Consider the following 22,109-nt stretch of genomic DNA (forward strand, 5'->3'; position numbering starts at 1 on the left):
ACCTCGCCCGGCGTCTGGTCAAAGTTTTCCCGCTCATTGTCCGAGGTCCTTACGCCCTGGACGTTGACATCTAGGATACCTAGCTTCGTGATCTCACCTGAGCCTACTGCCTCTTCTCTCTATAGGTTCATCATACACCTGGGCTATGTTCCAGCCGTCTCTCACTGGAATGGCCGCGATGACGGACAAGAATGGAGATCTTGAACACTCCAGCCAGACTGTTAGTGGTGACATCTCTTGGGGAAATAAGGCCGTACTGGCGTGGTGGGCGGTCCACTGACAAGAAGAAATGAGAATCCCAGATGTGTTGATTGCTTATTTATCAACGAGATACCGAACCAATGTATCGCGTAATTGTAGTAAACTTTGTCCATTTTGGTACCGTACGAAACAACTGATTTCTTCATCTCGGGCTACACTGCTAAGTCGAGTTGATCAGGAGAGGAGACTTGTCGATGGCCGCCTTGTGAATGTTGACAGACGGTGATCTACAATAAGATTGTTCACATGCTCTGAGGAAGCCGCGCCAGACGATGATACATCAAACAGACACAAGTCCTATTCCTAACAAACTACAAAAATGCTTTCAAAGGTAGGGGTATTCGAAGGGCAACATGCTAACAGATCCCAATGTGCTCGCTCGCTCGGTTCACTTGCTCGCTTCATTTCAGGCCCAAGTCACGCCGGCACGTCATCCTTATCCGTTCCATTTCAATATTGCCATGTCCATCATACCCGTTTCGTCTCTTTCGTGTCCATCCAGTCATGTCCTGATTTCAATACCATCATAAGCTCATCAGTTTATGTGCCCTTCAGCTTCTTCCACCAGCTGCTTGCGCTGCTCCTGGGGGTCGCGGTGGCGTACGCGTCGCCAATTATGCTATGCCTCTTCCTCTCCCCGCTGCCGTCGCTCCCTCCTGCTCTCTCTTCCCTCCTCTTCCTACGCCTGCGCTCTCCATCCTCGTCGCCGACCTCTACATCAACGACACCATCGCCGTACTTTCTCCGCCTCCTTCGTTCGTGGCGCGCTGCGGCATCATCCATGTCCTCCATGGCTTCGATAGGGGGCACTCCGTCTTCGGGCGGTGGGCCCGCGTCACTGTGGTCCTTGACCCAGCTTGACGTCCCCGAATGTGGCCACGGGTTGGGATTTGATTCTGACTTTTTGAATGACTTGTCCAAGCCGTCAGTGTGCCGACGTGATATCTTGGACGGGCGACCAAAGCCGTCATCAGCGCGTTCGGCACGTCGCCGCGATGACGACTTGCCCTCGGCCGACTCACGAGCAGCGCGCCGCTCAGCCCGTCGCCGGCGACGCTCCTCATCCTCATCGGGATGCCGTCGCTCCTGCTCACGATCGCTCTCGGCCGCACGGCCCTTGCGTCTTTCTCGTCGTGCAGCCCGTCTGGCTTCATCGTCTTCGACAGTAGTCTCGCCATTGGCCGCAGTAGCTTCTCGCTCTTGTTGACGCTCCAGTCGCTTCTGCCTCCGGCGCTCCTCCCGGGCAGCTTCCTTATCCTCAGCGGCCTTACGCTCCTCCTCTTGACGCAACTTGGCCGCGCGTCGCTCAGCACGCCGCGCTTCATGCTCTTCTTCCTCCTGTTTTCGACGCTTCTCGCGGCGGGCTTCATCCTTGGCGCGGCGAGAGTCCTCTTCCTCCTTCTCAGCGGCTTCTCTCTCGGCCCTGCGTAAGCGACGAGCAGCCTTCTTCGCCTCCGCATCGACATCTGTCGCTGCGGCTCCGTCCTCAATATCCGTGCCATGATGCGTGTTCCGTCGACGAGGCTCGGGTCTTGGATCAGTTTTGGGGGTCGACAGCATCCCGCCAAACAAGCCTCCAAAGCCTTTCTTGGTAGATCCGCTGGTGTTTGACCGTCGAAGGCCTGGTGGCGGGGTTGCGTCGGCTACGTCGACCATGACAATGTCGTCATCATCACGTGGGTACTGCTGTATCATTCCTGTCAGTATACTGAGCGCATCACAAATATGCTAGCTGGTGGCGGCTTACCTTGTGCCTCCGGCGCGAGGATTTTTCGGGACTTGGCTCCGCAGCATCGTTGGCCCCAACCATGACGATGTCATCCTCTTCAAATGGTTTCGAGCTCTTCTTGCGCTTACTGCTGGACCTGCCGAGAGCGTCGCCGATACCCACGCCGAGAATTTTAGCAGCCTTGGAGCTCATTGTCGGCACCTCGTCCTCGGGTGGTGGTGAAACAATCCCGCTTGGCGTGTCGAACGAGCTGCGACGTGACGACTTGCCCTCCTTGTGGCGTTTTTCGCGCGTTGACATGGAGCGAGAAATCGGGGGTGTGCTATTGAATACGCTCATGAGCTTGGGCCGCACTGGGGTCTCCTTGGCCATGTCCTTGACGCGCTCGCTGCGCTCTGCCTTGTCGGATGACGAGCCTGGGGCCGACAACCTTTCCTCCTTCTCTGGTGAACGCGACTTCTTCTCCCGTTTGGGCTCCTCGGGGGCTTTCGACTTGGAAGGCTTCTTTTCCTTGCTTGGCGTTGACGCAGACCACATGCCCCAGCTCGAGCCACCGTCGCGGTTGATCTTGGCCCGCTCCTTCTTGCCCTCTCTCTTGAGCTCGGCTGCGGTCTCGGGTGGTGGGGACAGAGGTGCATCTGGCACAGCGGGCGGAGGCGGAGGCGGGGGTGGGACGGCAATCGCGTCCTCAGTCTTGGACTTTGCCTTCTTTCCCTTCTTGCTCTTGGGAGGAGACATGTCGATGACCTCCACTATGTCGTCCGGAAGCTGCTCATCCTCCTCGACAGGAAAACTTCCAGGAATCTCAGCAGCCTTGCTCTTGGACTTTTTCTTCTTTTTGCCGTCCTCGGCTGGTGGCGCTACTGGTTCCACTGGTGGAGGTGGAGGGGGCGGGGGGAAATCTACAGCAACTGGAGCTGGAGGTGGCGGCGGTATGGTAGCCTCAAATGCCTTTAATCTGTCAGCAATCTTGCCACCCACGGACTTTCGGCCCTTCATGAGTGTTGGTGATGGCGGAGAGGCTGGCACGCTGGGCCCGTTGTCAAGGTCATGATGATGGAAATCGCCTCCGAAATGTGTCTCGGGCCTGGATCGAGACAACGGGTACGTGTCCTGCCAGGCAGACCAGGCATCTACCACGACATCCTTGGACGCCGAGTTCTCGACCGTGGCGCGATGGCTCGTGGTAGCTTCGAGAAGCTTGTATGACTCAGCATGTGCAATCTCGGCTGGGACCGACAGATTTGAACATGGGAAACTGAGATGAGCACCAGGACGCCAGCAACGGGCGTTGGTGATGTGGAAATTGGGAGTGCTGGGGTGGATTGTAGGGGGGGTTGCAATTGACATGGACTTACAGGTTCAGCCCCAGGACTCTTGCCCTTTTTGGGTTTAGGCGACTTTTTGGACGCACCCCAGAAGTCGAAGGGGTCCACCTCCGCTGCCCTTGCTGAAGGTTTTGTGGGGGAGGACAGGAACTGGTCTAGTTCGTCCAGCTGGTTGGCGTCGAGATTGGCGAGGTCCTTGTCGAGATCGTCCTCCGCCTTGAGGTCGCCTGCTGGCGCGGCTTCATCTTTGGGAGCAGCGGCCTCTTCGGCAGCCTTGTCTCGGGCTTTCTTATTCGCGCGTAGCATGTCGTACTTCTCCTTGTCCTTCTTAAGCAGCTTTCGACCCGAGTCCTTCTTTTTTTGCAGCTCTTGGAGCTCGGCCTCCTCCTTTTCGATCTCCTGCCGGCGGGCCAGTTCTTCAGCCTCGCGTGCCAGCCTTTCTTCCTCTTCTCGGGCTGCTTGTTCAGCCGCCTCCTGGGCAGCTTTCTCGTCCGCACGTGCCTGACAGCTGGCAGAAAGCTTGTCAAACTTTTCCTTGTCCTTTTTGGTAAGTTTCTTGCCCGAGTCCTTCTTGGCCTGCAAGATGGCCAGGTCAGCCTCCTCCTGGGCGATGGCATCGATGGCTGCTTGCTTGGCTTCTTCCTCTTGCTTGGCCAGCTCTTCAGCCTCGCGTACCAGCCTCTCTTCTTCAGCCTTGGCTTCAGCCACGAGTCGCTCTTCCTCTGCGATCCTGTCTCTCTCGGCCGCTTCCTCGGCCTCTCGCTTCTCGCGCTCTTTTTGCTCTTTCTCGGCCTTTTTCTTCTCCTTCTCCAGCTTCTCGAGCTCCTTCTTGCTGAGCTTAGGCTCCTTGGAGACCTTTTTGGAGTCTTTGTCGGACGATTTGGACTTGCTCCTGCTCAGTTCGGTAGAGCCGCTAGGGTCGTCCCAGCCATCTCCGGCGTCATGTACGTCGACTTCTGTTTCTGTCAGATCCATATTTGGAGGTGTAGGTACTGGTGGTGGTGGCTCCATGGCCAGGGCGTTCTTACGAGAACTCTTGTCCTTCTTGTCAACGCCAAATGTCGACCAGAAGTCGTCTCCGCCAATCTTGTCCTTAGGCTCGCCTAAGGTGTCAGGCTTGATCGGGTCATCAACCACCTCCACGGGCTGATTCTTCGACTTCTTCTTGGAACTGCCCCCGAAACTCCAAAGGTCATCAGCAGGCGTCTGAACGTCCTTCTTTTTCGGCTTACCCCAGCCAAAGTCGAAGGAGTCTGCGTCCGCGATAGCGGTCGGGGCATCCGGGATAGCTATGGGGTCACTGGTGCCGCCAAACTCAATCAGAGGGCTCGACTTGTCCTTCTTCTTCAGCTTTTTTGAGCTGCTCAGACCCCAATCCATCCAGTCGTCGCCTGCACCATTTTCGTCAGCGGCTGGGTCGTCATCAGCCCAAGAAAACCCTTTAGAAGCCTTAGATTCTTCTTTGACGTCGTTCTGGGCGTCTTCCTTGAGTAGCTCTTCGGCTAACTTCTCGGCTTCAGCTGATGCGCGCTCTTGAGCTCGGAATTCCAACTCAGAAAGCCGATCCTTCTCAGACCTCTTGAGCTTCTTCTTGGACTTGAGCGAGGCTATCTCGGCCTCCTCGGCCTCGATTTCCTCGCGACGCTTTTGCTCCTCGAGCTCCCGGGCGTCTTGCTCAGCCTTCTCGCGGGCCACGCGCTCTTCTTCCTCAGCCCTTTCTGCCGCCATCTTGGCTTCCTCATCGCGCTGATCCTTTCGGTCCTGGAGTTCTTTGAGCCGTGCCTTTTCTACCTTTTTGAGCTTGGCTTTCGACAAGAGGTCCGTGAGCTCGCTCTCTTCGGCAGCGATTAATGCTTCTTGTGCCGCAGTCTCGTCGACGGGAGCGTCGTCCAAGACTGGGGCACTGTCAATGGCGCCGTCGGTCGGTGGCTCGGCACTGTCAGGAGCTGGATCAGACGCGGCTTCGGCTTTAGCGGCGGCTTCGTACTCTCGCTGCTCTTTATTGTCTTGAAGAACCTTCAGGCGTGCCTTTTCGTTCTTTTTGAGTTTGGATTTGGACAGCAATAAGTCGAGTTCGAGCTCCTCTTCCTCGATCAGCCTTTTGGCCAACTCATCCTCCTCGCTCGGAATTGGCTCCACACCATCGCCACTAGCAGCTGCATCTTCAGCAGGGGCCAAAGTTCCATCAACTGGGGGTTCACTGCTATCCGGGGCGGCTGCAACGTCTGCCTTGGCTGCAGCTTCTTGCTCGCGTCTCTCCTTGTTATCTTGAAGCTCCTTAAGCCTGGTCTTATCAGCCTTCTTGAGCTTCAACTTAGACAACAACATTTCGAGTTCGTTTTCTTCTTCCTCGATGAGCCGCGCGGCCTCGTCCGTTTCAGCTTGTGCGGCGCTGTCGATGCCAGCATCGTCTGCGGTTGTCGGGGCCGTTTCATCGCTCTTGGATTCGTTGCTGCCTGCGCCACTCTCTGGACTTGTTTCTTCCGGCGGAGCGATAGTTTCTGCGGCTTGAGCCTCGCGGGCACGCGTGTCCGCATTTTCTTCGAGGATTCGAAGTCGTTCCTTGTCTGCGCTTTTCAACTTCTTTTTCGCTCGAAGTTGGGCCATCTCCTCCTCTTCCTCCTGGATGATCCTGGCCTTTTCATCGGCATCAGCCTGTGCGGCTGCGGCTTCGGCGGCTTCAACTTCGGCTTGTGCCGCGGCAGCTGATTCCTCAGCCTCGCGAGCTCGACTTTCGGCCCGGTCCTCGAGTTCCTGAAGCCTGTCTTTGTCAGCTCTTTTCAGCTTCTTTTTGGCCCTTAGCTGGGCCATCTCTTCCTCCTCCTCCTGAACGATTCTGGCCTGCTCATCTGCCTCGGCCTGCGCGGCGTCGATTTCAGGGGCGGGATCATCTGCTGGGGGCGTATCTTCGGCTGGCACATCGCCAATTTCGGGGGCGGCCTCCTCCTGACCGTTACTCTCGGCGGCTGCTGCTTTTTCTTCAGCCTCACGAGAGCGCTCATCGGCACGGTCTTCTAGAACTCGCAAACGGTCTTTTTCGGCCTTTTTGAGCTTCTTCTTCCCCCTTAGCTGAGCCATTTCTTCCTCCTCTTCTTGGATGACCCGCGCATTTTCGTCCGCCTCAGCTTGTGCAGCATCAAAAGGATCAGAGCCATTCGCTGGGTCGTCGGCCGCCGGCGCCGGCGCCGCATCATCAAGCAGATCAACAGCATCGCCACTCGCTGCCTCTGCTGCCTTGGACGCTTCTTCGACTTTGTCCGTGAGGAATTTATACCTGTCCGTCTGCTTTTTGGTCAATTTGCTGCCAATGTCCTTCTTGGTCTGTAACTTCAGGAGCTCGGCCTCCTCATCCGGAGTCAAAGCAGGTTCTGGTGCATTCTCGCTGGACTGAGGAGCATCAGGTGCTTCTGGTGGGGTTTCCTCCTGGGTTATATCTGCTGCTGGGAATTCATCTATGACGGCCTTGCCCTTCTTCTTCTTCTGTAAAATGCACATGTTAGGACGTGTTCAACAAGGACTATTTTCATCGAAATTAAAATTGAACGCGATGAGACTTGCCTCCTTTTTTGTCGAAGACCACCCCCAGATATCGTCAGAAGCCTCCTCAGCTGGCTTCTCGGGCTCTTTCGGCGGTTCGTCCTTCTTGTTGTTTATGCTGCCCCAGAAGTCGTCATCCCCTGTCTTCTGTGTGGCCGCACCCCAAGAAAATACGCCGGTGTCTTTCTTGTCAGATGGCTTGCTGCCTCCTAGGAAGTCGAAGCTGTTCGAATCTTTAGTCCCGTCGTCCTCGCCGATGGCCCCGAAAGAAAAGGTAGAAGTTGTCTTCTTCTTGGGCTTTGGGCGATTGATGCCCCACGGGCTATCGTCGACCGGGTACTCCGTTTTCTCTTCTTCGGCAGGCTTGCTGGCTTCCGTTTGTGAGCCACTGAGACCTCCCCAGCCCCAGCCCCCACCACCCCAGCTAGATGTCCACGCGCTGAGTCCCGTTTTCGGTTTTTCGGTTTTTGAGCCTAAACCAAAATCTAGCCCGGTTCCTCCCCCAGAATCGTCCAACTTGATCTCATGAAAGTCAGTAGACGTCGGTGGTATCTCCGGCAGACCAAATGCATCAGCGGTCTTGTCCTTGTTTTTCTTCTTCTTGCTGCCGACAGTGGCGAAATCACCCCAGATATCATCGGCATCGGCATCGGCGCCTGCCTTGTCATCTTCTTTCTTGCCGCTGTCATCTCCTCCGCCATCTCCGCCGGCGCCGTCGCCGGCGCCTGCATCGCCACCGTTGGGGTCTTTGTTGCCGTCGCCGCCCTCCTCAGTCCCGTCTCCATCCTTCTTGTCGTTCTCGTCCTCAAGCCAGTTGAAAGAAGTTGTTTGTTTCTTCTTCTTCTTTCCCGCGGCTTGAAGGAAGCCGTCTTCTGAATCAAAATCTATCAGATCCATGTTTGGGTCGGCTAGCAGATCGATATCACGGTCATCGCGCTGCTGTCGTCTACCTGCTGAGGAGCTTGGTGGGGGCACGTCACGATCCTCGGGAGCGAGGAGGCGCAGTTGCGCGGCTGAATCCGTGTCGGTAAGGTCACGTACATCCGCAGTTGATGCCGGATGATCAGTAGAGGGGCCTGGTTGTCGTCGGGCGCGCGAACATTTCGGCGAGCAGAATTGCGGGATGATAAGCGGTTTGGCCGGGCAATTCCTCAAGCTCGTGGACTGCTGCAGACAGTATCAATCAGTACAAAAGCCGGAGAGAACCAGTTGCATAGATAAACTTTGAGCAGCCGCAGGCTAGTCCATGGGGAAGCGCTGACGTTGGCACCGGCTTAGCAGAGGTGTGCTCCAACTTTCGCACCAGCACCATGCAGCCACCGTCTCAACGCGGACCAGATGGTCGGGACACTGAATCGGTGAACGGTTTTGGCCGTGCTCGCGACAAGACAAGACCAGAAATTGCACATATCCAAGGAAGACCTGACATAATAACGGGACTCACGTGTGCGCTCCGCAACTCAATCCACGCCTCGGAGATGAGGCCCAGTCTCCATTGTAATAATGCGTCAACCTGATTATTCCTTCTGCCTCGGGTTGTTCCATCCCACCATGTTGCCTTCGTGAAATGTTGGGCCGGATGCCAACTATCGCTTGCGGCGAAAGCTAGGACCTCGGCCGCGGCCATTCTGGATGTCTGAGGAACTGGGCGCACGGTATCCTTGGGTTGTAAAACTCATGAGGCTTGCTGCGCAAAGGCGGGACAGTTGTAAAGAGCTCGAGTCGTAGGGACGGGTCGGAGAGTATAGGATAAAGAGAGTTTTGTGCGCTGCTTGTTGTTTCGGCAGTGCTCTCAGAATTCTCCTTCTGTGAGACGTGAAAAAGACGGTGTTCTAATATCTCTGCCTGTGTGAGGATTCTCGTTGGATCCCGAGTGGTCGGTTCATGCAAGGAGGTCGAGGAAGAATGTAAGTAAGGGGGCCAATGAGTCGTTGCGATCGCGAGGGGCGGTCTCTCTTGCTCGGGATTGGGCGTGCGGGCGAAGTTGTGTAACCCAACCAGCTGTTATTTTTGCATGTCGTCCTGCTGTGCAGCTCAGCTTGCCCGTCCTGAGATTGTCGAGAAATGACTGCGTGGGATACTGTTCGCAGAAAGGGTCAGGAGTCGTGGAGAGTCGAAAGACGGCAAAAAGTCGAGAGTGACGAGTTCATGCGTCCAGCAGAGGGCAAAGGACGAGAAAATGCGCCGGACCCTAATCCCTGAGGTTTGTAGGGATTGGCGGTAATGGGTGGCAGGTAGGGATGTCTCAACCTCAGCATGTGTGACGGACAGACCGACACACAGATTTAATTGTAAACAGTCTCAAAAGATGCACAATAAGATTCTTGTGGCTGCAAATCTCGAGACTGCAATGCAATGCATACTTTCTTGTCTTCTCTTCTCTTCTCTTCCCTCCCTCTACTCCTCTCACGGCGATCGGAATGGGACAACGAGACACAAATGGGAAAAAATGACAACAGGAGCAGACATCATGTTATATTGCAGTCGGTCCCCCAAGAGCGAGCGCATGATGGGTGAAATGGAGACACCATCAAAAAGAATGGGCGACTTCCAGCTGCTGCTGCTGCAGGCCGCGGCAGGGCAGGACGGGTTTTTTGATTTGGATGGCTGGGGAGAAGCTTCATTGGCTTCCGGGTGTCGCACCTGCCAGACAATCCTTGGAACCCTGGTCCGTCGCGCAGAAGACGGACCCATCAAGAACCGGAGGTTCACGCAGCCCACTCCGTACCGTACCGTACCGTACTGCAGAGTAGCTCGCCTATCCTGCTGTGAAAGTACATCGACCACACCATCTTCTCCAACCATCCACAATTACAATCATTCCCATCATTTCCCTTCCCTCTGATCACCCGATGTGGCTAATCATAATCAGCAGTGTGCATGCATGCGTGCGTAGGTGCATAGCACACTACTGTGCCTAGAGTTGGGTGTTGAGACAATGCGTCTGTTTATTTCTTCCCGTCACTACAACCTTTTCAAACGGGCCCTCTTCCTTCGGCAGAACACACTCGACATGGACGCAACCACTACCACCCGCAAATAAATTGAGTACCCATTGGTACAGCACCTTATCCCCTAAGTACTGCTGAACAGCCGGGGCCAGCCTAGCGTGCCACCATGACGATGTACAGGGAATGACCAATACTCGTCACGCTTCTCTTTCTGCACGGCCAAACCCTGTGAAACATCTGGCTCCGTCGACCAACGCTTTTCCATGCCCCTACCGCTGCTCGCGAAACGAAACGCCGTGCACAACGGACCCCTAGCTCCACGTTGAGCCGGCCTGCTGTGGTATAGCAGTCCCGCTGTCTGTGCTCCCGCCGGGCCCGGGTTTGATCATGGGGATGTGGGAACATGATCACCTCCACAGCCAGTATGGCAGTTTCAGAGGCAAACACGCAAATAGGCCTGACAGTCTATCCAGAAGTTGACCGTCTCTTTTCTCATAGCCCTTGTGCCCAGAACCCACTCACTCGTTCACTCATTCAACCACTCGTTACTGGACAGCAGTCACCGCACCATGTCTACCCCTCCAAAGTGGATGCGGCGAGGTGGGTTCGACAGGGATTCTAATGGAATATCTACCCTAGCATCGTGGTCACATTGCGGGATGGTCCAGTGAGGGGCTTTTTTTTTCCGATCAACTCCTCGCTCAGTATGGACTTGCATCTACGAGCATGCATACTGTAGAGAGACCCTTGTGGATATTGTGTAGCTCGCTTGCCGAACCCACCCGTTGGTCCCATCATCACGGCAACCGGCCTGTTGCCTTCCGAAACTCATCTCGACTACCACTGGACTCGAGATTTGGTGGTTTAAATCCCAGACAAAACGCCAGATGAACCCTTCACTGAGCTAATCTTGCATGGGCACCATGCGACGTCGAGACTTGCAAACCACTGCCACCGTCTCCTGCAGTGGTCGCGCGGGAGCTAGCATTGACTTGCATTGAATCAGTCGCCCGGAGATGCAGCCCAACTGCTGGAAATGGCATCGCTTCGTCTTCACCGCCATCTACTTCCGCGCCGCTTGTCGCGCTGGCAGAACAAGAGGAAAGCTAGGAGAAAATTCTTTTTGGTCTGCTTTTGGGCCTACTGCGCGAGATCTGTCGCTCTGATGCAGCTGCTGCTGAGTTCATAGCTAGACACGCTCTGCGCGTCCTGTCGTGTCATGGCTGCCATCGGCGGTGAAGTGGTCGTCAGGCAACGACACCATGTTTGGGTTCGAAGATGGCCAGATGGCTCACCCGTGAGGTATCAATGCAGCATTGGTGCATGCTAGGCATGTTTGAGGCCAGATGAATCTTTCGCCGCCAACTGGCATCGTCAGCTTCACCACGCTCCCATCAGGTTCCTCACACACGAGCTCCCTCGCCTTTCCACGTCAGAGAGGGTCCACTTATCAAAAGTCCTCCGACACTCCATAGCCAGTTAATCTCCCAGGTCATGAAGTGGGCGAGCTTCACATGCAAGTAATGATGTGTTGACTGGCTTCAATGAGTTGCAGCGATTTCTCGTAAATTCCTTGACTTAAGCACATTGTATGCGCCTCGGGGTTGTGGTGTCTGTGAAGCCTTCCGGCCGCCTTATTGCCGACGCTGTCCCTTCTCCGCGAGAAGAAACCCGACAACGTGGGCGAGGTCAAGGTCAAGGTTTCCTCGCCTCAAGACCTTCACGGCCGACCTCGGCTCCGGACACTCCCTTACAGCTTCATCTGTTAGTTGGCCTACCAGAGCGGATGCATACGCGTCTTCACTCATCGCCATTCACTTGATGCAAGACCGGGCACTAGAGCGGCTTCAGCAGAGCTAGAACATCTCAATCCGCAGCTTGTTCGTCCGGTGTGGGGGCGCAGCACTGGCGGACACGGCCAAATATAGCACTTCAGGCCTGTTTCAGGGTCCGGAGCTGACATTGCTAGCGCTGTCACCATAACTATTGCTTCGAGGTCATAGCGGCCGAGGGAAGCAACAGAGTGCACCTAGAACTACTCGCTTCTGACAACTCACTGTCCAGGTGACATTGAGAGGAGCGAGAGGGACGGACCCACGAGCAAACTCGCCAGCTGCGCCGCCCGACAACCCCGGTCGCAAAGTCAGCCGCAGTAGCAACACAGCCGCCAACTGGTTGCTGAATCTCAAGTTTAAACCAAGTTTACCATCGTCGCATCGACCTGCCCTCTCAATTCTGTATCACATCTCTTATTCGTACAATTTTCAGCCCTGTAGGGAGCTCACAGGAGGATCTGTTTCATCAAAGGCATCTGCGGTAGAATTCGTCACGTCACATCGAGCCAAGCCAGCTTGGCCACTTATTGAAGCCGTCGCCAACATAACGAAACTTCGTCTGCACCAAAGACGTCTTCGCTTTCCTCCCTCGCCGATACAGCTTTCGCGAGCGGTCTAGCCACAGCGAGGCTCAGATCAATACACGCTGTGAGAAGTGACACCATTAAGTCAAGATCAAAAGAATCATATCTATCGCACAGTTACTCCAGGCTCAGTCATTATCGGCTGTCTCGTTACCATACTGCCTCGCGTTCTTAAGGCTGTGCCACTATCAAGATGCCGGCATCTCACACGATAGAACTTCATTTCCCTTTGCCGGCCTATCTGTCCCCAGACCTCGTCGTGCAGCACCTGCAGACTTACGAGCCGCTCATAATACCTCACCCATACCTGCTGCGATACAACCGCCGGCCAGTGGATGAAAAGGACGTCATCGCAGACCCATTCTTCACAGAAGACGGCGCAAATATCGAGTGCTACGAAGTCATCGAGCGTGTCGTCATCATTCCCCTCTTAGGCCTGTCCAAGGATATCAAAATCCCAGCCACGTTCCAGTCCTTCCCTGCCGGCGTCCGGTGTCGAGCCGACGCCCAAGGTGGTGTACGAGTGTGGTCGACCTATGAGGTGCAACGGCGCGACCTCGGCGCCGAATTCGAGAGGGCGGGCCGGGCGGACTCGGACGGTGTTGCAAGGGACGACCTTCATGATATCGTCGACGGCGCAGGACTAAGTTCCCCCGGGGCTGGAGAATGGGAACTGGTAGAGTACGCGAGGGTAGAGTGCAACGCAATCGTCAAACCATTCGTGGTCAAGAGCTTCGAAGCAGCGCATAGGGACCTTTGCCAGAAGGTCATTGATGGTCTGAAGAGGACGACGAGCAAGGAGCACCTTTCACAAGCTCAGCGGACGCCTGTCGTGGTGCCTGCTTCAGGTGTGATGGCTTAGATCGAAGGATTATGTAGGATAGTGGAGGAAGGCTCTCTTTGGTCTTGTTGGGCGTTTGGAGCGTTGACGAGGGTAGTGAAGCCTGTTGCACATTGGCCAATACCCGCTGTTTTGTATTGGTTGTGGATTTCACTCATATGTAAATGGTTGTCTAAATACGTGTCTGAATATGTACATTTATGTGACCTGGGTAAATATTCACGAGGGATCGTCTTTTGCATGTGCCTTTCTCTTTCAAGCACTGTAACAGTCCATGATTTAGACATTGAAAGGTGATCTCAGGCGACCACACCCCGTCTCCTTCACAATGACTCCCAGATGTAGGTGCATTTTCCCCGATCTTGAAACATCTGGTTCGAGTTGTGACCTTATACTAACAGCATCCAGCCACACCGTCGAATTCCTAGTAGCTCCTGACATCCGGACTGTGGGTATTTGCTCAGGAACGTCCCGGCTCAGCTGCGTCGACAGAGTGGAGAGTCGCGGGATTTCTCTGAGGTCTTTGTGTCACCCGATATGGCTTACCACTGGAAAAAGCAACATGGCTTGACCGAGTCGCAATTGCCTAGAGGCTGGAGAGGGTTGCCTGTATCTTACTATTATTGTGAAACGTTATGGTGTAACACAGCCAAGAGCCCAAATGTGATCAAAAAGAAAACACACAAACATAGGTGCATTCAGCGACTGCTACGTACTGGCAGTCTGTTGCTAGCTACGCATAGCAATGACATGCTTCAAGCCGAGTATAATAAGTAAATCTCCCAACCAGTAGATTTCTCAAGTGCCGAAGCAAACAGCGCGCCTAGAGGGTATAGACCAACTTTGTGCCACTCACCTTCCCCTCTTTGAGATCGTCCAAGCCCTTCAGTACGCCCTCCAGGCCCTCTCCTCCCCGGTTAACCGACATCCGTGCGGCTTTGAACTTGCCCTTCGACAGCAAGTCCTCAGTCAGTTCCCAAAAGGCCTTTCCAAACTTGGCATCCTCGGGCTTCTGAGGGTATTCCCGACCGTGGCGCTTAAACGCCTCGCCAAAGGCTGTATAGCCCATGGTAAATCCGCTAGAGACGTTTGGGTTTGCTGATTTCAGCACCTCATCCTTGATGGGCAGGAGCGAGCCGTAGACGCCTGGCTGGGAGTCGCTCATGGCGAGGGCCGATAGCCGGGCGGATTCGGGGGTCGGCGAGCAGTCCCACGAGAGTGTGAGGTTGTTGTTGGTGTGGGCCTTGATCTCCTTTGCGAGCTCTTCGACTGGAGTGTGATAGTCAAATACAGCGTCTGCACCCAGGGACTTCAAGTACTCGAAGTTGTGAGACGAGGCAGTGGTGAGAACCGTGAGCCCCGAGAGTTTGGCGAACTGGATGCCCAAGATTCCGGTCGCAGTGCTTCCTCCATAAATCAAAATAGGCTTGGGCGTGGCCAATGGATTATTTGGAAGGGGAAGCTTCAGATACTGGTACAGCCCTTGGCCAACAGTGGTGATGCCGACCCCGAGCGTAGCAGCCTCCTCAAAGCTGACGCCGTCAGGGATCTTCAACTGTATCTCAGGTCGCGTGAGGACATGGTCCCCGAAAGCGCCGCTTTCAGCATCGTTCCTGTGGCGAAGAATGTCAGACCCCTTTTTCCAAGTCATACCTTACCGACACTACTGGAATCTCGCTTGGCTCCTCGTGCTTTTCCAGGTCTATCCATTCTTGTGGCCTGATGAGGCTCTACCTCGAAGTGCGTACCCAGAGCGACCACCGAGGCATCTGGTGGGATTTGGCGCTCTGATCGAGAATAGGGGCTTTACACTCACGCTCCAAAGGCGAATCCACAGACCCGGTCGCCCTTCTTCAACGACTTCGTCACACCCGGACCGACCTCCTCAATTACTCCTGCATAATCGCACTGCTATACGTCAGCCGCCTGATATTTCTACAAGCCTTGGAGTTCAAGGGACCGTAGGCTGTATGAGCTTCAACATACGCCAATCTTCGTGCCAGCAGCTTCACCGCTGTGGATTGATTTCCAGTCCGTAGGATTCAGTGCCAACGCCTTAGCCTTGATCAAAACATGTCCCTCGCGGACACTGGGAGTGGGCACTTCCTTAACGACAGCTTCGCCCTCACCGATGCATATGATAGCTCTGCTTGTGGACGCCATTGTGTATGTACGAGAAGTTGAACAGCTGATCAAGTATTCAATGTTGACGACCAAGAGACGGGATCACTAGGAATACCGGACTACTTGGGGCACCTCCGCTGGATGTGACGCAATTCATCATCCAAAAAATCTACACCGTTTCAAACGTTACGGCGATTACAAACCTTTTATTTTCCAGACACTATGCAGTTCGATTACAAATCCAGTCCCTGTGCTCCGTAAGAAGTTCCCCTCCCCACATCAGCAACCGCTTGCCATTCCTGCCTGCAGCCCTGCGAAAAGACAATAGACCGATTTCCTCAGAGATCATTATGTGGACTTTGGTTTGTGAAGGGTTAGGGTAACTGATATTAGGGGTCGAAGTCAAGTACGCCGCTCATCTGCCACCGTTCACAATTGAGACATTGCCTTTGAACAGCACTTCATGATGAAAGCGCTAAGTGGAGCCGCGTTAAACCACTCGTAGTCATCCTGTCGGGAAATGCTCTATTGTCAGCTATGTTGATCAACATGTGCATCGCCTCATCTAGTAGCTCTTCATCAATCCTCGTTCCCAGTCTCTCTATTTTCATCACGGGGAGATTTTCTTGCATCACACGGAGCTTTACTTTCGCAGTTAGACATTCATGGTTCATATTGATTCTGGCTGAGTAGACCCAAAGCTAGCCTTCCCTATCAGATGACAGATCAAACGTTCTATGATATAGGAGTGCTTAACGATCCGAGGTTCCTTCGAAACCAATGGAGGTTGATTACTGCCACACGAGATCATGTCTTGTTGCCGCTTGCCGGGTACAAATGAACTGCCTATATGTACATGCAAGCGTGGATTTACGCGTTATGACTTGGAAGATACAGAGTCGCAGCAATTCGCGGCGAGCCAGAAGTCCGGACAACGAGCTTGTATTGGACTAAACACGACACTCAAATCTAAGATGACTCTAAGACAACTTCCGACCACTCTAGGTTCTGCATAATTCCTGGTTCCAGATCCTCAAGCTTCCTGCGGAGTAGCTCCCAGACATATGTGGCTTTTTTATCATCCAGAGCGATCGGAGCATAGCTTTGCACCGCGCCAGCTCGTAAGTATAGTCCATGCGTCTTTCTTCCCGCCGATGCGGCCTGCACTACCAAGCGGGAGCCCTCCTCAGCAGTGCGAGCCGTGATCAACTCGAAGACTTTAAACAGGACCTTCATTAAGCCCTTGAGGTCTCCTGTCAGGCCCGTCTTGCAGAAACATGGGTCGAGAGAGTTGATGACGATGGGGTTCGGTTCGTCGGTGTTGGCCGGATCGACTATAGCACAAAGCTTTATGATTATATACAACTGCAGTAACTTTGAGAGGTTATATCTTCATGGCCGCGTTTTTTGGTCAGTTGAAATTTTGAGCGAAATAACGGGGGGGGGCCACCTTACTGGTTCATTTTATCTACGTGCGACTCGTCTTTGTACCAGGCAAAAATGTCTTCTCCATGCTCCTCGGGATACTTGGCCACATCGTACAGGGCTGATGTTACGATAGTCATATGAGGCGTAGTCTTGTAGTCTCGGGCTGTCTTCTTGAGCTTTGGAATTAGCTGCAGCGCAAGCAAGAAAGTTCCAATGTCATTGACGGCAAGGGTGCGCTCGGTGCCATAAATGACCTTGAAACTGCCGGAGCTGATGCCAGCATTGCTGATGAAGACATCTAAGCGGGGCAGGATGTTGGCCTGATCAACAAAACTCTTGATTGAGGAAGTTGACTCGAGATCGAGTTCCCACACTTGGATGACTTCCGAGGAGCATTTCAAGAGGGTTTCTATCTCCGACTTGGCCTCATGACCCCTGGCCAAGCTACGACAAGCAAAAATAACCTTTTTGGCACCGAGGCGTATGACATGTTTGGCGATCTCCTTTCCAAGACCTCTGTTGGCGCCGGTGATGATGACAGTTTGGGACGCGAAGGAGGCGGACGGCTTGGGTATCTTAAGCACGAATTGGGTGTGAAGAAAGTCGCCCAGGGAAGGCATTGTGGTGTGAAAGATGATGATGATGATGAGTATCCTTCTAATATTTGCTCTCGATCATGAATTCGACCTATCTCTCTATATATCTCCCAATTCAAACATTTTTGGTGAAAGGAGCCAATCGGCGATCTACGTGTGTAAGTCCACGGACTTAGTCGGCCACTGGCTCGGCGCGACAAGCCGTTGTCTCCGCGGACTTAAAGTCTGACACACCGAACTTCCTGCCGCCTCTGGTTCTCTCTTTGACCTGAATCCAAACCTCAACCATCTGCACCCACTCATCACTAAGATCACTATGGATGCCGAAGGAAGAATGTTACCTACCCGGGTCGTTGACCAAACCCGCAGGCGTCACCGGCGTTCCCGCATCCCACTGTCGTGTGACCCCTGTCGAGCAAGAAAGTACGCAGACCAATGTTGATCCATTGTTGTGAGCGGCTCGCTTCTAAAAAAGACAATTACTGACAAAATGTAGACTGAAGTGTAATCGGGAGAAACCCTGTCAGAATTGCCTGGCCCGTGACGAGCAAGCTTCTTGTAAATTCCGCGGATCCAAGGACGGTGCAAAACCGAATGCCCGTCGTGGCGACAACAGCGACGAGATGCGCCAACGACTTGATCATTTGGAAGCATTGGTGAAGAGACTAATATCTGAGCGACAACAAGCCTCTTCACTCAGAAAGAACTCAGCCGACAGGACTGAAGACTTCAAAGCCGAGGCCGAACCGTCCGATGCCCACGAAGTTGCTGGTGACGGGAAGACGGTCGTGGACGGAATCCGTTCTATGTATCTGAGTGGAGACGACTGGCACATCGTACTTCAAGAGGTACTCTAGTTCTATTTACTCTGTACTTTTCGGTGTTGGATTTTGCCGAATACCTGCGCGAATTGATCCCCAGTCGCTGCTCCTTCTTTTTCACCCTCACCCATTTCAATTTCTTGAGGTCTGAGCATCGCCCACTACGTCTCACAAGTACATAGGTGCTTTTGGCTAATTCTAACCATTAGATAAACGAGCTAAAACGGACATGGCTGGATGACAGCATTGACTACAGCCTACCTCCCGCTTTCTCTCACACGGTCGATGGATCAAGCCTGCTCTTTCATCAGGTCGGACAAATCGACCACATGGAGATCCTATCCACTTTGCCACCCAAGCTTGAGGTCGATCGGCTTGTACATACGTTCTTTGATCGGCAAACCTTCCCGATCACGGTTCCTCGTAAGTCACTCGATCTATGCAGGGATGTGGATTGCTGATGAAATGTTAGCCATTCTCCATAAACCAACTTTCATGCGCGAAGTACGTTAAATGACAGGGTATATTCTTTCTACGCTCCCCCCTGGCTCACATGTATGTTTAAATAGTACGAAGATCACTGGAAGGACCCATCTAAAACTAATTTGATATGGCTGGGTCTTCTCTTCTCCATCCTCGGCATCACCGTGTTGGCACATTACCAATATGGAGGACCCCCGGAGTACGAAGGCATCTCGGAATCGCTCTTTCAACTCTACAGGATGCGAACAGCGCAATGCCTACTAAGCGGTGACATTTCAAAGTGTCTGCCTTACACAGTGGAGACATTGCGATTCAACGCAACCGCCGAGCTGAACCGAAAGGACGACAACCGTCGTGGGCTGTGGATAATGACAGGCGTCGTTGTTCGTGCTGCCATTAATATGGGCTACCATCTTGACCCATCAGATTCCCCAGAGTTCTCGTTGCTGCAAGCAGAGTATCGTCGTCGCACATGGTTATCCATTATCCGAATGGACGACATGGCCTCTTTTCTGGGCGGCTTCCCTCGTCTGGGGTCGGCAATCCCCTCGACCACGCGGGAGCCTCTCAACTTACATGACTGGGAGCTATCCGAGAAGACTATGATTCTTCCCCCATCTCGACCGCTCACTGAGCCTACTGCAGCAACATATCTCATTGTCAAGGGGCGCTTGTTCTACGCTCTGGGTCGAGTCGCTGATCTGAATAGTATTCCAAGTCTGGCCTCGTACGAGACCGTCCTCGACGTTGACCGCGCCGTGCATAGTGCATATCAGAATGTCCCTCCGCATATGAAAGAATTTTCTATAAGCGGCGATAACAGCGGACCCATCCGAGGAAGGACCCAATTTTCCCACCTCGGCTTGCTATGCATGTATCACAAAGGCATGTGCGTACTGCATCGCAAGTTCTTAGCCAAGGACAGAGGCAACGACCGGTTCAAGGTCTCGCGAGATCGATGTATCTCGTCTGCGTTGGCGCTACTCGACTTACAGATAGAACTGCAGCCGTCCTTCTACAAAATTTCGCAGACACGACAGATGCTGACCCTTGCTGCGATGATCTTGTTCCTGGAACTGGAGCTGAGACGGAAGAGCCCCAATTTAGAGGCGTCTCCTGACAGTGGCCTTCTTTTCCATGTCTTGGAGCAGTCATGTGCCCACTGGGCAGAAGCGGTGAGCGCCTGCGATGACACCCGGAGAATTCACGAGTTCCTAGAGCACATGCTGTCGAGCTTTAAACCTGGGAGGGGCACTGAGCCTGGATGTCCTGAAATTCTGCCAGAAGCACAACTACGATCTCAAAGACTTAGCCCGTGGTCTAGTGCAGCTGATTTGGGATTTTCATTCGAAGACAACTTGTCCACTATGGACTTTGACTGGGTTCGTCATTCATGCCTGATATTGAGATTTGGCTTGACTGACGATGACAGGCTTCATGGGATGCTTTTATTGAAGAGGCTGGCCAAGAACAAGGTCCGATTTATTAGTCATTGTATGACGACAAGGTTGTATTACATGAGATTCTGGCCAAGGGATGTGCCTTGTCTCAAGTGCAATCAATCTTATGAGGGCAGCAGACAGCCAGATCAACCGGCTGAGATGCATGCTTCCAGGGCTTACTCTTCTGAAGTTCTATTATCTTTTTTTAATGTCCGCTATACGATTCGTTATGATAGATGGACCTCAGTTTTAGGAGTTGTCTTCAATACTCAACATGACACAACAATATTTGTTGGTGCTCTAGAAATCTATTCCCATACCGCCAAAGCCATCTTCAGAATATGATGCAGAAAGTAGCAAGGGCTTTGAGATGCCTGCTCTGACCTCAGGTCCGCAACTGGTTGGATTCCAAAATTTGGATAACCAATTTATTGGCCTCGCTCGCGATTATTGAAACAAAGACTTGTCGCCCTCATCAACCCTAGCCCACTCAGAGCAACAAACGACCGAGACCCGCTTGAGAGCGCAACAAGGCCTCAATCTCCTCAGCCTCTCGCCTGATCACCGGATCGCTGGGGGCTTGCTGACGAGCGATATCTATGAGCGACTTGGCAGCCTCCATGTTGCCCAAGACGCGCTCTATCGAGGCAGCTCGGAAAGAAAGCTTCGCCATTTGCTGCAGATTCGGCCGCCAATCCGTCGTGAAGTTATCCCCGGCGGCCATTGCCGACTTTACGTGATAGTCTGCCTTGCCGCAGTAGTAGCGAATCTTAGTTCGGTTGGACTCAGACGTCTCTCGAAGGAAGACTAGGATGTTCTGCGCGCAATTGAGACAGACTTGGTAATACGTCTCGGAAATGGCGTGGAGGAAGCCCTGTCCTCCTTTGGCCGTGATCTGTGGCCAAAGATTGCCGTTTCTGATGAGCGCGACCTTGATGTAACCAGTAGTGTACGCTTCCGCGGCTCTGTGGAACTCTTTCTGCCTGAAGTAGCGGTTGCCTAGATCTTTGTTGCGCTTGAATTCGGCTATGATTTCACCGGGCTCAGGAAGGTGCTCTTCGGCAACGGCCTCTTTCACAGACTCGGCCAATGAGGCGGACACATTACCATCGACCGAAAAGTGGGAGAACCCACGTAAATAGTGGCGGTAAGGCTGGAGAAGCCGTTCCTGGTTCTTCTCACTCATAAAGCCCGGGCTGAGGGTTGAGTCAAAGGGGTTGTGGATGGTCAAATCGTGTTTGGTGAGGTTTCCAAAACCCCTGACCATGAGAGTACCCCTGATAGCCAGGGCTTCGCAGAACAGACTGAGGTCACGATGGAGGATGACAAGGTCCACATCGGTCTCGTGTTTAGGCCCTGGGAAGTCCTCAGGACGGCCGCCTTTCAATTCAATCGAATGGGTCATTACAAAGCCCTGAAATGTATTCCTTGATAGTGCAGAAGTGCGGATGATCGGGATTTGTCTGGCGAGCAAGAAACCCTTAACCACTTGCCCAACCCCTCGAGCGCGAATCCGAATGAATTGGTTTCCTCGAAGCATCACATCTTTGGCTTCTGCATGGACTTGGCGGCTGGTCTGTAGAATTTGCATCTCGCTTGGATGTGTAATTACCGCCATGCCTTCAGGTAGCCATAGAAGGTCGGCCTGCTCGACACGGCGCAGCTTCGCAGGTGGAGGTTCGCAGAGGATGACATGATAGATTGCGTTCCTCACTTCAATTGGCAGGTCGAGGAAACGAAAGGGCTTAGAAGCCGCGTCTGTCATGATGCCCTCCAGTGAGAGAGTAGCCTTTGTTCTCGAAAACCAGGCCCGCGAATTCCAGCTTGATACCGTGTGGAAAGCTGTACTCGCAGGGAGGAGGCTTATCTTATCTCAAGCACGGCCAAGGGCCACTTTGTCAGGCTTACCTCAGCAGCCCACCCCCCCTTAACAACGCCGAAATCGGGTTGTAAATAGAGAGACCATAGACAGCAATTCAAAAAGTTGTTCAACGTGCATGTGGAGCAAGCTCAGCAAGCGCTCAAGCGAGAACGGATGTGCACATTGCCCTCGATGCTCAAAAGTGTGAGATGATGACCATAATATCTGCTGCTGATATCTGAATAATCGACATACAAAATTTGAGACATTACAAGCTTAGATTGCAAA

At 53.4% G+C, this 22,109-nt stretch overlaps 6 protein-coding genes across 6 annotated transcripts; 2 read left to right on the forward strand and 4 right to left on the reverse strand.

The window, feature by feature from the left end:
* Positions 1–801: 801 nt before the first annotated feature.
* J7T55_012766 (uncharacterized protein) lies at positions 802–8,482 on the reverse strand (the record flags this gene model as incomplete). The annotated part of the gene is made up of 5 exons (XM_053145426.1): positions 802–1,947; positions 2,009–3,190; positions 3,349–6,798; positions 7,030–8,022; positions 8,300–8,482. 5 exons carry the CDS (start codon positions 8,480–8,482, stop codon positions 802–804), a joined length of 6,954 nt encoding a protein of 2,317 aa, XP_052992156.1.
* A 3,936-nt stretch (positions 8,483–12,418) lies between these two features.
* On the forward strand, positions 12,419–13,087 carry J7T55_012767 (uncharacterized protein; the record flags this gene model as incomplete). The annotated part of the gene is made up of 1 exon (XM_053145428.1): positions 12,419–13,087. One exon carries the CDS (start codon positions 12,419–12,421, stop codon positions 13,085–13,087), a length of 669 nt encoding a protein of 222 aa, XP_052992157.1.
* Positions 13,088–13,889: 802 nt separating this feature from the next.
* J7T55_012768 (uncharacterized protein) lies at positions 13,890–15,229 on the reverse strand (the record flags this gene model as incomplete). Its single annotated transcript, XM_053145429.1, has 3 exons — positions 13,890–14,679; positions 14,883–14,974; positions 15,053–15,229. The coding sequence occupies 3 exons, from the start codon at positions 15,227–15,229 to the stop codon at positions 13,890–13,892; spliced, it is 1,059 nt and encodes a 352-aa protein (XP_052992158.1).
* Positions 15,230–16,159: 930 nt separating this feature from the next.
* J7T55_012769 (uncharacterized protein) lies at positions 16,160–17,238 on the reverse strand (the record flags this gene model as incomplete). Its single annotated transcript, XM_053145430.1, has 2 exons — positions 16,160–16,580; positions 16,646–17,238. 2 exons carry the CDS (start codon positions 17,236–17,238, stop codon positions 16,160–16,162), a joined length of 1,014 nt encoding a protein of 337 aa, XP_052992159.1.
* A 599-nt stretch (positions 17,239–17,837) lies between these two features.
* J7T55_012770 (uncharacterized protein) lies at positions 17,838–20,414 on the forward strand (the record flags this gene model as incomplete). The annotated part of the gene is made up of 5 exons (XM_053145431.1): positions 17,838–18,062; positions 18,245–18,458; positions 18,508–18,539; positions 18,605–19,900; positions 20,265–20,414. The coding sequence occupies 5 exons, from the start codon at positions 17,838–17,840 to the stop codon at positions 20,412–20,414; spliced, it is 1,917 nt and encodes a 638-aa protein (XP_052992160.1).
* Positions 20,415–20,450: 36 nt separating this feature from the next.
* J7T55_012771 (uncharacterized protein) lies at positions 20,451–21,725 on the reverse strand (the record flags this gene model as incomplete). The annotated part of the gene is made up of 1 exon (XM_053145432.1): positions 20,451–21,725. The coding sequence occupies one exon, from the start codon at positions 21,723–21,725 to the stop codon at positions 20,451–20,453; it is 1,275 nt and encodes a 424-aa protein (XP_052992161.1).
* Between the last annotated feature and the right edge of the window lie 384 nt (positions 21,726–22,109).

The sequence above is a fragment of the Diaporthe amygdali genome (genome assembly GCF_026229845.1).
Source record: "Diaporthe amygdali strain CAA958 chromosome Unknown NODE_20_length_815715_cov_65_842320, whole genome shotgun sequence".
NCBI classification, from domain to species: Eukaryota; Fungi; Ascomycota; class Sordariomycetes; order Diaporthales; family Diaporthaceae; genus Diaporthe; species Diaporthe amygdali.